The sequence below is a fragment of the Phyllobates terribilis genome, unplaced genomic scaffold, assembly GCF_046119375.1.
Source record: "Phyllobates terribilis strain yellow unplaced genomic scaffold, ASM4611937v1 Scaffold_1__5_contigs__length_1240528914, whole genome shotgun sequence".
Classification (NCBI taxonomy): domain Eukaryota; kingdom Metazoa; phylum Chordata; class Amphibia; order Anura; family Dendrobatidae; genus Phyllobates; species Phyllobates terribilis.
The window spans coordinates 277,497,587-277,510,003 of record NW_027362761.1 but is presented as its reverse complement, the minus strand read 5'-3'; the positions used below and the strand labels follow the sequence as shown (position 1 = coordinate 277,510,003).

Sequence of the window (12,417 nt, the reverse complement as noted above, 5' to 3'; positions counted from 1 at the left end):
GCTATAGTCTGGGTACGCCAAGATTTCATCCCCCGTGAGGGCCATCTTCAGCTGGCGGAAGGACTCTTCTTCTAGCTCTTCCCATTTGAAGGGCGGCTTCTGGTTCTTGGCCTTCCGGGACTGGCCTATCAGGAGGTCCTGCATAGGCGCTGCCTTTTTGGTGAAACCGGGAATAAACCTTCGGTAGTAGCCTACCAACCCTAGGAACTGCCGCACTTCTTTTACGCTGGAGGGGCTTGGCCATCCCTTAATTGCGGTGATCTTATCGGGGTCGGGAGCCACTCCGTCAGCGCTCACCACGTGTCCCAGGTATTGCACCTTTGGTTTCAGGAGGTGACACTTGGAGGGTTTCACCTTTAGGCCGTAACTCGCCAGAGCTTCGAACACCTCCGCCAGGTGTTTCAGGTGGTCCTCATAAGTTTTGGAGTATACGATGACATCGTCCAGGTACAACAGGACCGTCTCGAAGTTTCTGTGGCCCAGACAGCACTCCATTAATCGTTGGAAGGTTCCTGGGGCGTTGCAGAGTCCGAACGGCATGCAGGTGAACTCACTAAGTCCCATCGGGGTGGTGAATGCGGTCTTCTCCCGGTCCGCCTCTGCTACAGGAACCTGCCAGTACCCGCTAGTGAGATCCAAGGTAGAGAAGAAGTTAGCAGATCTTAAAGCAGCCAATGACTCCTCTATCCTTGGTAAGGGGTACGCATCCTTGTGTGTGATACGGTTGATTTTCCGGTAATCTACACACATCCTCATGGTGTTGTCTTTCTTTTTGACTAAAACTAGTGGGGCTGCCCAGGGGCTACAGCTATCCCGGATTACCCCAGCCTCCTTCATGTCTCTAAGCATCCCCTTGGCGTGTTGGTAATGTGCAGGGGGTACGGGTCGATACCTCTCTTTTATGGGAGGATGATCTCCCGTGGGGATGCGGTGTTCTACCCCCTTGACTCGCCCGAAGTCTAACGGGTGTTTACTAAACACTCTCTCATACTCTTGAACCACCCGATAGACTCCTTGTTTCTGATGTGAGGGAGTGGAATCAGTACCCAAATGTAGTTGCTGACACCAGTCCTCCATGTCTTTCTTAGAGCCGTTACCTTCCTCCGGGTGAGATGGAGGCAAGGGTTCCACAGATTGTATAGAATTTTGATTAGTGGTATATAATTTGGCTAGCGTGGCATACCGGGGCAGGTACACTTCCCTCTCCCCGATATTTATTATGCGAATGGGCACCCTCCCATGGCATACATTGACCACCCCCCGTGCTGTCAAAATGGTGGGCCTACTGTCTGAGTAAACTGGTTCTACCATTGCCTGGTAATCTCTTCCTCTCAGACCAATAGCTGCCCGGCACCAAATCATCATTTCACTTTTTGGGGGCATGGCAATAGGAAAAGGGTCACACATTCTTACGCTACCAATCTCACCGCCGGAGAGTTCCACTTGTTGCCGTTGCATCAGTGCCCGGATCTCTTTCTGGAGCACCCGCTGCTCGCCGGAGCTGGCGTTCTTGGCAACCTGCTGTAAAAGGAAAATCACCTCTGCAAGACAATTTTCAATTACGTTAGTTCCTAGAGTTATTTTTGGGTGACTCTCATGTTTATCAATATCTACAATGATCAGTCCCTGTGCGGCCAGTTCGACTCTACCGATTTTGAGGGCCACCTCCTTAAATCCGATCTGTGGCACGGGCTGGCCATTGCTGGCGATGATACTCAAGTCGTCGTCAGGGTAGTGGGTAATATCCGAGTCATTCCAGTACTGCTTGAAGAGCACGTACGGGATGGTGGTGACCTGTGACCCGGTATCCAGTAGGGCACTCATGGGAATGCCATCCAGTACCACAGGCAAGACTGGACGTCCTCCCACATATCTGTCGCGCCAGTTCGATGGGCCTGGTGATCTTTTTCCTGGGGGTTGGCCCTCTACCCCAGGTTGTGCCCGTTTAAAGAACAGTACCTTTCCATATGTCCGGGTTGATTGCAGCGGCGGCAGATGGGTCGTCCGTCCTCGCTGTATCGGTCACTGGGTCTTCCTCTGGCCGGTGGGGTCCTCCTTGGTCGACGCCACGGGATGTCCTCCGGTCCGGATGCCAGCTGGATCTTCCCTGGGGTGGAAACCTGTAAAGACTGCACAGTTCGGGTTAGCGCAGCAACGCTCTTAGCTAGCTCTTGGACCTGATGGTGTAGGTCTGGAGCCGGGTCATTGTCCAAAGCCTGCGCATCAGCTCCCACAGGCCCTGCTGACAAGGGCGCCGCCTCCTGGTAGTAAGTGGTAGTGGGGCGTCTGTGGGTCACAACGCCACCTGGTGCCGGTTCTCGGAGCACCCGGATGGCTCTGTCCTTGAACTGTGCAAAGTCCAGATGGGGATCCTGTAAGGCCATTGCCCGCAACTGGGTTCGGTGGGCATTGCAATATAAACCCTCTATAAATTGTTCAGTCAACAGCCTGTCCTCGTTTCCCACCCCATCAGGGTCGGTCTGCTTTATGGCCCTCAGGGCCTCTTGTAGGTTTAGTGCATAGTCCCTTATACTCTCATGCGCTCGCTGCTTGCACCCGTAGAATCTAAGCTTAATCTCGGCTGAGGTGCGGGTATCAAAGGTGTCCTTCAGCCGGGTTAGTATCCCTGCGACAGTCTTCCTCCCAGGTGGCCAGGATTTTACTTCCCTTTTGGCTGCCCCGGTTAGTTGGGCCACCAGGATGCTCACTTTTTGCTCTTCTGTGAGGGGGTACACCTGGAAGAGGCTATCCAGCTTTTCTCTAAAGTCATGCAGGGTATGTGACTCCCCTGAGTACTGGGGTAGCCAAGCTGCTCCCGGGATATAGGGCATGGTGAAGGGCATAACTGCAGCAGCGGTAGCGCTGGCGGGGGTTGGGGCAGTGAAGCTCTCCTCCGTATCCGACATCTTCCTCCCCCCTAGTGGACCGTGGCCTACCTTGCGATGATCCTCTTCCGTAGGCCGCGGCTCCGCAGTGGATCGTCAGGGTTGAGGACCTTCCGTCGCGCTCCTGTGACGTCGGCGTCTGCTGGGCTCCTTCCAGGACCTTACGCAACGTCCGGACGTGAGGCGGGGCTTCAGTTCTCGCGCGCTTTCGGAGTCCACGCCCCTCTTCTTCCCGCGCGGCGTCCCCAAGATGGCGTCCAACGGCGGGAAAACTCCACGGATGGCGGGAAGAAGGCCGAAGATGGCGCCGGATGGCGGGAAACTTCACCGATGGCGGGAAGAAGGTAGAAGATGGCGCCGGATGGCGGGAAACCTCCACGGATAGCGGGAATCTTCACCACTGGTAAGTTTGAACAGTCTTTGCTTTTCAGGCACGCAGTACCCGGTGGTTGCGGGCACGAGATCCTGCCGACTACGCCAAAGTTGACGCGCCCCTGGGCCTGTGTCGCGCTGCGTTGCGCATGCGGGAGCCTACCCGGAGCCGGATCAGTGGAGGGTTGTAGTCTCGTGGCGGTGACCCGGTCCGTGCCCAGGGAGTCAAACTAGACGGCAGTCTATTAGTAGTAAATAGTTGATGACTACGCCACCCGTTGAGTGCAGCCAGGGAGCTGCTGCTGCAGGGCAGACCGCTGAGGCCGGTGGTAGGATTGTGCAGCGTGATAGTATAACCCCCAACGGGAGGGGTATGGCCTCAGGGCAGCCGACGTGGATGATGGGGGTAGCAGGAACCACTCAGAGACGGTACGGTGTAGTTCAGGGTCTTTACTGGTAACAACGATAGACCCTCCCGGAGTACTTGCTAGCAAACGGGGCCTGGTCAGTCTTTGAGCAGATGGGATCTCCCCTGGCCAGGCGTAGTTGTAGGCCTCACAATCTGACTGTACTCTTCTGGCTACCTTGCTAGAAGCTGATGTAAGTAGCCCACGTCCCTGAGTGTACCGTGTGGTGCTCACCCGTATGGCCGGTGACTCGGGGCCTTCTAATGGCTTCCGCTCCACGATGGCGGTGCTGGTCCCACGCGTGTGACCGTGCCTTCGGGCTTCTGGGCCAGAGGACCTGAAATCCCCTGCCTGACGGATTCTGCTGCTGGGTAGAAGTTAGTCCCCACAGCCTCGGACTCCGGGTCCGGTAAAGAATCTTCTTAGTCAGGGCGAGCGCTGCAGCTGCCAGCCCCTGACTCCTTGGAACTCTCCTGTTTCCTATGCTGCTTCTTGTCTCCACTCTCCTTGTCTGACTCACCCTGCCTCAGCCCCGGGTTTATACAGGGGAAGTTCTTCCCCTCCCAAGACTGGGCAGGAGGTGTGGCATGCACAGGATCCCTGACCAAAGGACCTCCCACCTGCTCTCAGACATAACATTACATTACTGTGGAAAACCAGACCCCTGGGGTGCCACATATGCAATTTCCAATACTTGTCGGTTAACCTCAATAGAGTCATTTAATGTATTATTCACTATTCAAAAAGAGTTGGGTGCAATAATTCTAGAATATTTTGCTTCCTGAATGATGAGGGTCTGACCTCTGGGAGCCCTGCAGATCATTTAACAGAAAGTCATCTTTTTTCACTTCTATTATAAAGGAAACACAGCTCCATTCAAGACAATGAGAATGTGCTACAGTTCCTTGCATAGCAGGTCAATGGCGCAGCTAGTGATGCTCCTTCTTCTAGTGAGGACTCTAATAACTTACACAGATTATTCTGTAGGTTTGTGCTCCAAATGAGTGCTAGACCATCAGAATATGTCAATGTTATATGTACATTTTCTATACATACATACAGTATATACAGTACATGCAGTGTAATACTTGATCTACAAAGTCAGCCTTACCTCATTAAACCTATCCAGGGGAGTGCTAAAGGTTCTCTTGTAGGACAAGCACTGCAAGCGTTCTTGTATATAATTATTGCACATTTCTTCAAATGTGGCAGCCCTCTCTTTTTTCTGATGACGTGGGTTGTGAAATCCAGGAATGTCAACCACCATGATGGAAGCCAGTGTCAAAAGACTTGAGGATAAAGACCTTACAAAAAAATTCTGGATTAAGTCAAAATATGATGGCAACTTTAAGTTATATCTTTTCATGACTTAAAGGGTTTGTACTCAGATAGGTGATAGCTTCCTGACCATTGAGGGTCTAAGACACAGATATTTTAATTGAATCAAACAAAGCAAAACAAAATCTAAGACGTTCTGTTAAACTGATCAGCATTCAATGTGTAATACTAATAATGTTCCAAGAATTTGTAAGTATTCCCGAACTCAGAATTAAAATGAAATCATATTTTAATGACAACTTACAGATTTAAAGCGATGCATATGACATTTACCGTAAATCTAAATGGACAGATTCAAGTGAAAAAAAACAGTGGCTCAGACTAATGAAATTTCCCTGAAGTCCAAAATGTTACTACTTTTTCTTAGGATAAGCCTTAAAGGGGTTTTGTTAGGTTGGAAAATAAGGTTTGTTCAAGTTCATGAGACTGATCTGCAATTCTAGCCACAGCCCACAGAGAAGGTAAATGCCACCTTGGATGGGTGTAGGGTAGTGATGAGCGAGCATGTTCTGTTAACCCTTTCGGCGAGCATGCTTGGGTGCTCGCCGAGTATCTTCAGCATGCTCGGGTGTTATGTTTGAGTTACTCCGTGCTCAAGATTTGCAACTGTTTGACAGTTTTAATACATGTGAGGAATGCCTGTTTCTTAGGCATTCCTCAATGTATTAAAGCTTTCAAACAGTTGCAAATCATGCGCACTGAGTGACTTAAACGTAACATCCGAGCACGGCTGAAGATACTCGGAAAACACCCAAGCATGCTCGTAAATCTCTAGTAACGAGCATGCTCGCTCATCACTAGTGTAGGGCTTTCTGTCATCAGACAACTCATTTAATTAAAATACCAAAAGGGATTTAAGAGGCCTGTAAAGAAAAAACCTGTCACTCTTTTAAATGATCCTTACACTGATCGGAAACTTGGAACATCACATAAATATCTGCTTTTCATCGCAAAAAAATGGACTGTTGTATTTTAAGTAGAATAAAACTCATTAAATAAATGCCCCATGTACCTGTTGATGAGCGAGACAATAGATGCAAAGAGTTCTTCATATAGTCCTGCAGCCATTCCTTCAACACACTCCACACCACTCATTTTTGGCCCTAACAGAAAAAAAGTACATATTTAGTATTAGCTTATGATATCTCACTGCTAGTTTCATATATTACTGTGCAAAACAGAAAAATGTTTAACATGTTTGAACTAATTCATTTTGGACTTAGAAGGTCATAACTTAAGTAAACTTTGTTCCACAGGAACCTACCTACAAGTCTTATAAAAGTTTAAGCAATGTGTAAGCCACTTGGGAAGAAAATAAGGACCTTAAGTTCACCTTCAGTATAAACACATGATACTAATGAATGATACATCAAGAAAAAGTGTCACAGACAAAATCTTAACAATGATCTGTGTTGACCAGTTTAAGGTCAACCCCTGAAAATTTTTTGAGTGGATCAATCACAGCCAAGAGAACATCACACTCAAGGCCTAAGTCATTAGTGTTACATGTCTACCTCTCAGTTTAGCAATAATTGAGAAATACAGTGCATATATATGTATATATATATACACTACCGTTCAAAAGTTTGGGGTCATTTAGAAATTTCATTATTTTTGAAAGAAAAGCACATTTTTTTTAATGAAGCTAACATTAAATGAATCAGTGTAACATCCCTGGCGGCGTGCTTGCATAGTGCATCACCTCCCACTATGCAAGACCGCAATCTTACCTGTCAATCCATCCTACAAACCTTGCTCCAGTTCATGCTATGTGCATGTCTCTTGACTGACTGTTTAGGGCAGCGGCCCGGTTACTTCCTGATTCTTATAGCTGCTGTGGGCGCACCCCTAATGCGTCTCCAGCCTATTGCTGTGAGTCACTGGATATTTAAACCCCCTCCGCACGGTGGGAGGAGCCTGAGCAACACCTTCACTTAGTTAGTCTTTGCTACTGAATTGCCAGGTCCTGTCCTGTTTCTTGTCTGTTTCAGCCATTCTGGGGGCTGTATACCCAGGCCTGTTACCTGTGACTTCTAGTCCGTTCTTGTATCTCATTGCAGTAGCAGTTCCTGTCTGAACTGTATCCAAGCCTGTTACCTGTTGTCTCTATGTCCGTACCTTCCCTTTTCCTGCAGTATCTGAACCTGCACCTAACTCCAACTCGTTGTCTCTGTACTTCTGTTTGTGAATTTTGTGTCCACTCGATACTTCATGTGAAGTACCTTGTGTGTATCTGGTTCAGCTTGTCCCTTTTCCCTTCCTCCATATCTTCCTCCTGTGTTCTAGCCATGTTCCTGCATTTTCCTGTCTGTTCCATGTGAACAGAGCCCTGTCCTCTCTGCCTTGTCCACCGCACTTGCGGTTTCGCTCCGCTCTGTCTTGCCCACCGCTCCGGCGGTTTCTCTCCGCTCTGACTTGCCCACTGCTCCGGCGGCTTCCCTCTGCTCTGCCTTACCCACCGCTCCGGCGGCTACTCTCTGCTCTGACTTGCCCACCGCTCTGGCGGCTTCCCTCTGCTCTGTCTTACCCACCACTCCGGTGGTTTCTCTATGCTCAGCCTTGTCCACCGCACCTGCGGTTTCGCTCTGCTCAGCCTTGTCCACCGCACCTGCGGTTTCGCTCTGCTCAGCTTTGTCCACCGCACCTGCAGTTTCACTCTGCTCAGCCTTGTCCACCGCACCTGCAGTTTCGCTCTGCTCAGCCTGGTCCACCGCACCTGCGGTTTCGCTCTGCTCAGCCTTGTCCACCACACTTGCGGTTTCGCTCTGCTCAGCCTTGTCCACCGCACCTGCGGTTTCGCTCTGCTCAGCCTTGTCCACCGCACCTGCGGTTTCGCTTTACCCTGCTTGTCTACCGCATCTGCGGCTCTGAACCTGTCTCCCAGTCTGTACTGGACCCTATCCAGCCTGCGCTCCAACCTGCTAGTACCTCCCTGTCTGCATACCAGCCATGTTTGCCAGTGCCCACCTGTCTGTATACCAGCCGTGCTTGCCAGTGCCCACCTGTCTGCTTCCAGCCGTGCTTGCCAGTGCCCACCTGTCTGCATACCAGCCGTGCTTGCCAGTGCCCACCTGTCTGAATACCAGCCATATTTGCCAATACCCACTTGCCTGTATGCCAGTCTAACCTGCCTGTTCCTGCATTCCCCGGTGTGGGTCAACAACTGTGACCGGGGTCTGACCTGGAGTCGCACCTGGTCCCTCTGCTCGGTTCCTCCTTGGTCCACGGAGTCGACTAAACCGCCGTGCGACCTTGGTTGGATTGGGTTGATACTTAGTTACGCCCCTCCAGGCACTCCTCGGTTCATGGTACAGTGGGATCACTAATCACGCTCACGCTAGTCAGTCCGGTCGCGAGCGTAACAATCAGAAATGCACTCTATACATTGTTAATGTGGTAAATGACTATTCTAGCTGCAAACGTCTTGTTTTTATTGCAACATCTACATAGGTGTATAGAGGCCCATTTCCAACAACCATCACTACAGTGTTTTAAATGGTACATTGTGTTTACTAACTGTGTAAGAAGGCTAATGGATGTTTAGAAAACCCTAGAAAACCCTTGCACAAGTATGTTAGCCCAGCTGAAAACGGTTTGGCTGATTTGAGAAGCTATAAAATTGACCTTCCTTTGAGCTAGTTGAGAATCTGGAGCATTACATTTGTTTGTTCTATGAAACTCTCCAAATGGCCAGAAAAAGAGAACTTTCATGTGAAACTCGTCAGTCTATTCTTGTTCTTAGAAATGAAGGCTATTCCATGCGTGAAGAATCCAAGAAACTGAAGATTTCCTACAACGGTGTGTACTACTCCCTTCAGAGGAGAGCACAAACAGGCTCTAACCAGAGTAGAAAGAGAAGTGGGAGGCCCCGCTGCACAACTGAGCAACAAGACAAGTACATTAGAGTCTCTAGTTTGCGAAATCGATGCCTCACAGCTCCTCAACTAGCAGCTTCATTAAATAGTACACGCAAAACGCCAGTGTCAACGTCTACAGTGAAGAGGCGACTCCGGGATGCTGGCCTTCAGGGCAAAGTGGCAAAGAAAAAGCCATATCTGTGACTTGCTATAAAAGGAAAAGATTAATATGGGTAAAAAAAACACAGACATTGGACAGAGGAAGATTGGAAAAAAGTTTTATGGACAGACGAATCAAAGTTTGAGGTGTTTGGATCACACAGAAGAACATTTATGAGATGCAGAACAACTGAAAAGATGCTGGAAGAGTGCCTGACGCCATCTGTCAAGCATGGTGGAGGTAATGTGATGGTCTGGGGTTGCTTTGGTGCTGGTAAAGTGGGAGATTTGTACAAGGTAAATGGGATTTTGAATAAGGAAGGCTATCACTCCATTTTGCAACGCCATGCCATACCTTGTGGACAGCGCTTGATTGGAGCCAATTTCATCCTACAACAGGACAATGACCCAAAGCACACCTCCAAACTATGCATGAACTATTTAGGGAAGAAGCAGGCAGCTGGTATTCTATCTGTAATGGAGTGGCCAGCGCAGTCACCAGATCTCAACCCCATTGAGCTGTTGTGGGAGCAGCTTGACCGTATGGTACGCAAAAAGTGCCCATCAAGCCAATCCAACTTGTGGGAGGGGCTTCAGGAAGCATGGGGTGAAATTTCTCAAGATTACCTCAGCAAATTAACAGCTAGAATGCCAAAGGTCTGCAATGCTGTAATTGCTGCAAAGGGAGCATTCTTTGACGAAAGCAAAGTTTGAAGGAGAAAATTATTCTTTCTAATAAAGATCATTATTTCTAACCTTGTCAATGTCTGGACTATATTTTCTAATCATTTTGCAACTCATTTGATAAATAAAAGTATGAGTTTTCATGGAAAACACAGAATTGTCTGGGTGACCCCAAACTTTTCAACGGTAGTGTATATCTATATATATACATATCTCTTTCTCTCTATATCTATACAGTGGGGAAAATAAGTATTTGATACACTTCTGATTTTGCATGTTTTCCCACCTACAAAGAATGGAGAGGTCTGTAATTTTTATCGTAGCACAGCACCAAAACAACAAAATTATAAACATAAATCCTTAGCCTTGTCCAGATGCTAACTAAACAGTATAGACCCAGACTACTTCAGACACTGCTGTGCTAGCCCCAGTTCAGTCAGACAAAACTGCTATCATTCATAGCAACCACTGATAATTGCAGTTTGGTGCACACGGTGCAGACTCTTCTCAAATTGATTCTGGATTGTTTCCATCCTCAATTTAAAGACACCTCCAGTCTGCTCAGCTTCTCCAGCAGACTGACTTAGATGAAAATCTAGCCTGTTTATATGCAGGGCTAGCCAGGTGTACTAATCAAAGCCCTCAGAGCTAGGATTTAAGACTAGAGATGAGCGTTGTTCTACTCGAACTGTTCGCCAATCTCAAATTCGAGCTGTTTTGGGCGGTGTTCGAGCCGTTCGGCGAACACGAACAATTTGAGAAAAATTCGGCTGTTCGAGGTTATGTTCGATAACTGTTCGTGCACCAAAATCATAACTGGATTTTTTCTCAGTAATGATGAAAATTAATGTTAATACGCAGTTTGAGTGTACAGCGGGGTGGGGGGAGGGGCAGGGGATGGATCTCTGCAGGAACAATGAAGATCTCCATTTTTTTTTCTCTTTCCCGCATTTACAGTGGGGAGGTGCAATCTGTCAGCCTATCAGCAGCGCACACACGGAGCGAAGTGCTTTTTTTCACACAAGCAAGGGCATGTGTCATTGGCAGTGTATGTCACATGTCCTTGCCCTATAAGACCAAGCCATTTTCCCCGTCGCCACCATTTTCTCACTGCTGCAGCTGCGTGTTAGACGGCACCGCTGTTGCTGTGTGCGCTATACCTTGTTAATTTCAAGCCAATTTTCGCACAAATATACAGATAGCTTGGGAGTAGGGAATAGTTGTGATTGCAGTCCTTTTAAGGACTAGGTTACAGCATTTCCTACGACTTTTATCAGGCAGGTCTGTGCTCTTAAATAGATAGGTTGTGGGAGTAAAGACTAAATGTAATTGGAGTCCTTTTCAGGACTAGGTTACATCAGTTCCTATCAGTTTTTGCCAGGCAGGTCTGTGCCAGTGCTGTGCAAGTTTTTTTCACAGCATTTGGCTGAATCTAGCAAAGCTAATCCTTTTTGGCCTATTGCAGAGTGTGTTAGTCAGTGGAGTAGCCTATCTGTGTTGCAAGATATACCACCTGTGTATAGAATACCAATTTTTTTACTGCACCTAGTGAAGTAAAATCTTTTGGGCATAGCATCATTCTATTAGTCCATCTATACTGACCTCCATCAGGTTGCAAACTGAATCTAATTTTTTTCTGCATCTAGCTCTGAAAAAATATTTGGCCTTCTAGCAGTGTGTGGGACTTGTTCTATTAGTCCACCTATACTGACCTCCATCAGGTTGCAAACTGAATATATTTTTTTCTGCATCTGCTTCTGAAAAAATATTGGGCTTCTAGCTGTGTGTGGGACTTGTTGTATTAGTCCATCTATACTGACCTCCATCAGGTTGCAAACTGAATATATTTTTTTCTGCATCTACCTCTGAAAAAATATTGGGCTTCTAGCTGTGTGTGGGTCTTGTTCTATTAATCCATCTATACAGACCTCCATCAGGTTGCAAACTGAATATAATTTTTTTCTGCATCTAGCTCTGAAAAAATATTTGGCCTTCTAGTAGTGTGTGGGACTTTCTCTGTTAGTCCATCTATACTGACCTCCATCAGGTTGCAAACTGAATATATTTTTTTCTGCATCTACCTCTGAAAAAATATTGGGCTTCTAGCTGTGTGTGGGTCTTGTTCTATTAATCCATCTATACTGACCTCCATCAGGTTGCAAACTGAATATAATTTTTTTCTGCATCTAGCTCTGAAAAAATATTTGGCCTTCTAGTAGTGTGTCGGACTTTCTCTATTAGTCCATCTATACTGACCTCCATCAGGTTGCAAATTAAAAATAATTTTTATCTGCATCTACAGTACCTCTGAAAAAATATTTGGGCTTCTAGCTGTGTGTGGGACTTGTTGTATTAGTCCATCTATACTGACCTCCATCAGGTTGCAAACTGAATATAATTTTTTTCTGCATCTAGCTCTGAAAAAATATTTGGCCTTCTAGTAGTGTGTGGGACTTTCTCTGTTAGTCCATCTATACTGACCTCCATCAGGTTGCAAACTGAATATATTTTTTTCTGCATCTACCTCTGAAAAAATATTGGGCTTCTAGCTGTGTGTGGGTCTTGTTCTATTAATCCATCTATACTGACCTCCATCAGGTTGCAAACTGAATCTAATTTTTTTCTGCATCTAGCTCTGAAAAAATATTTGGCCTTCTAGTAGTGTGTCGGACTTTCTCTATTAGTCCATCTATACTGACCTCCATCAGGTTGCAA

General features: G+C 47.2%; 1 protein-coding gene across 3 annotated transcripts in view; it reads right to left on the bottom strand.

The window, feature by feature from the left end:
• MYO18B (myosin XVIIIB) overlaps positions 1-12,417 on the bottom strand; it is a 1,187,635-nt gene that overhangs the window by 799,063 nt on the left and 376,155 nt on the right. For all 3 annotated transcript variants that reach the window (XM_073672938.1, XM_073672946.1, XM_073672953.1), the window contains 2 exons: positions 6,015-6,105; positions 4,776-4,968 (listed from right to left, as the gene is read on the bottom strand). In XM_073672938.1, coding sequence (XP_073529039.1) covers positions 4,776-4,968; positions 6,015-6,105 — 284 coding nt within the window. The remainder of the gene's footprint in view (positions 1-4,775; positions 4,969-6,014; positions 6,106-12,417) is intronic.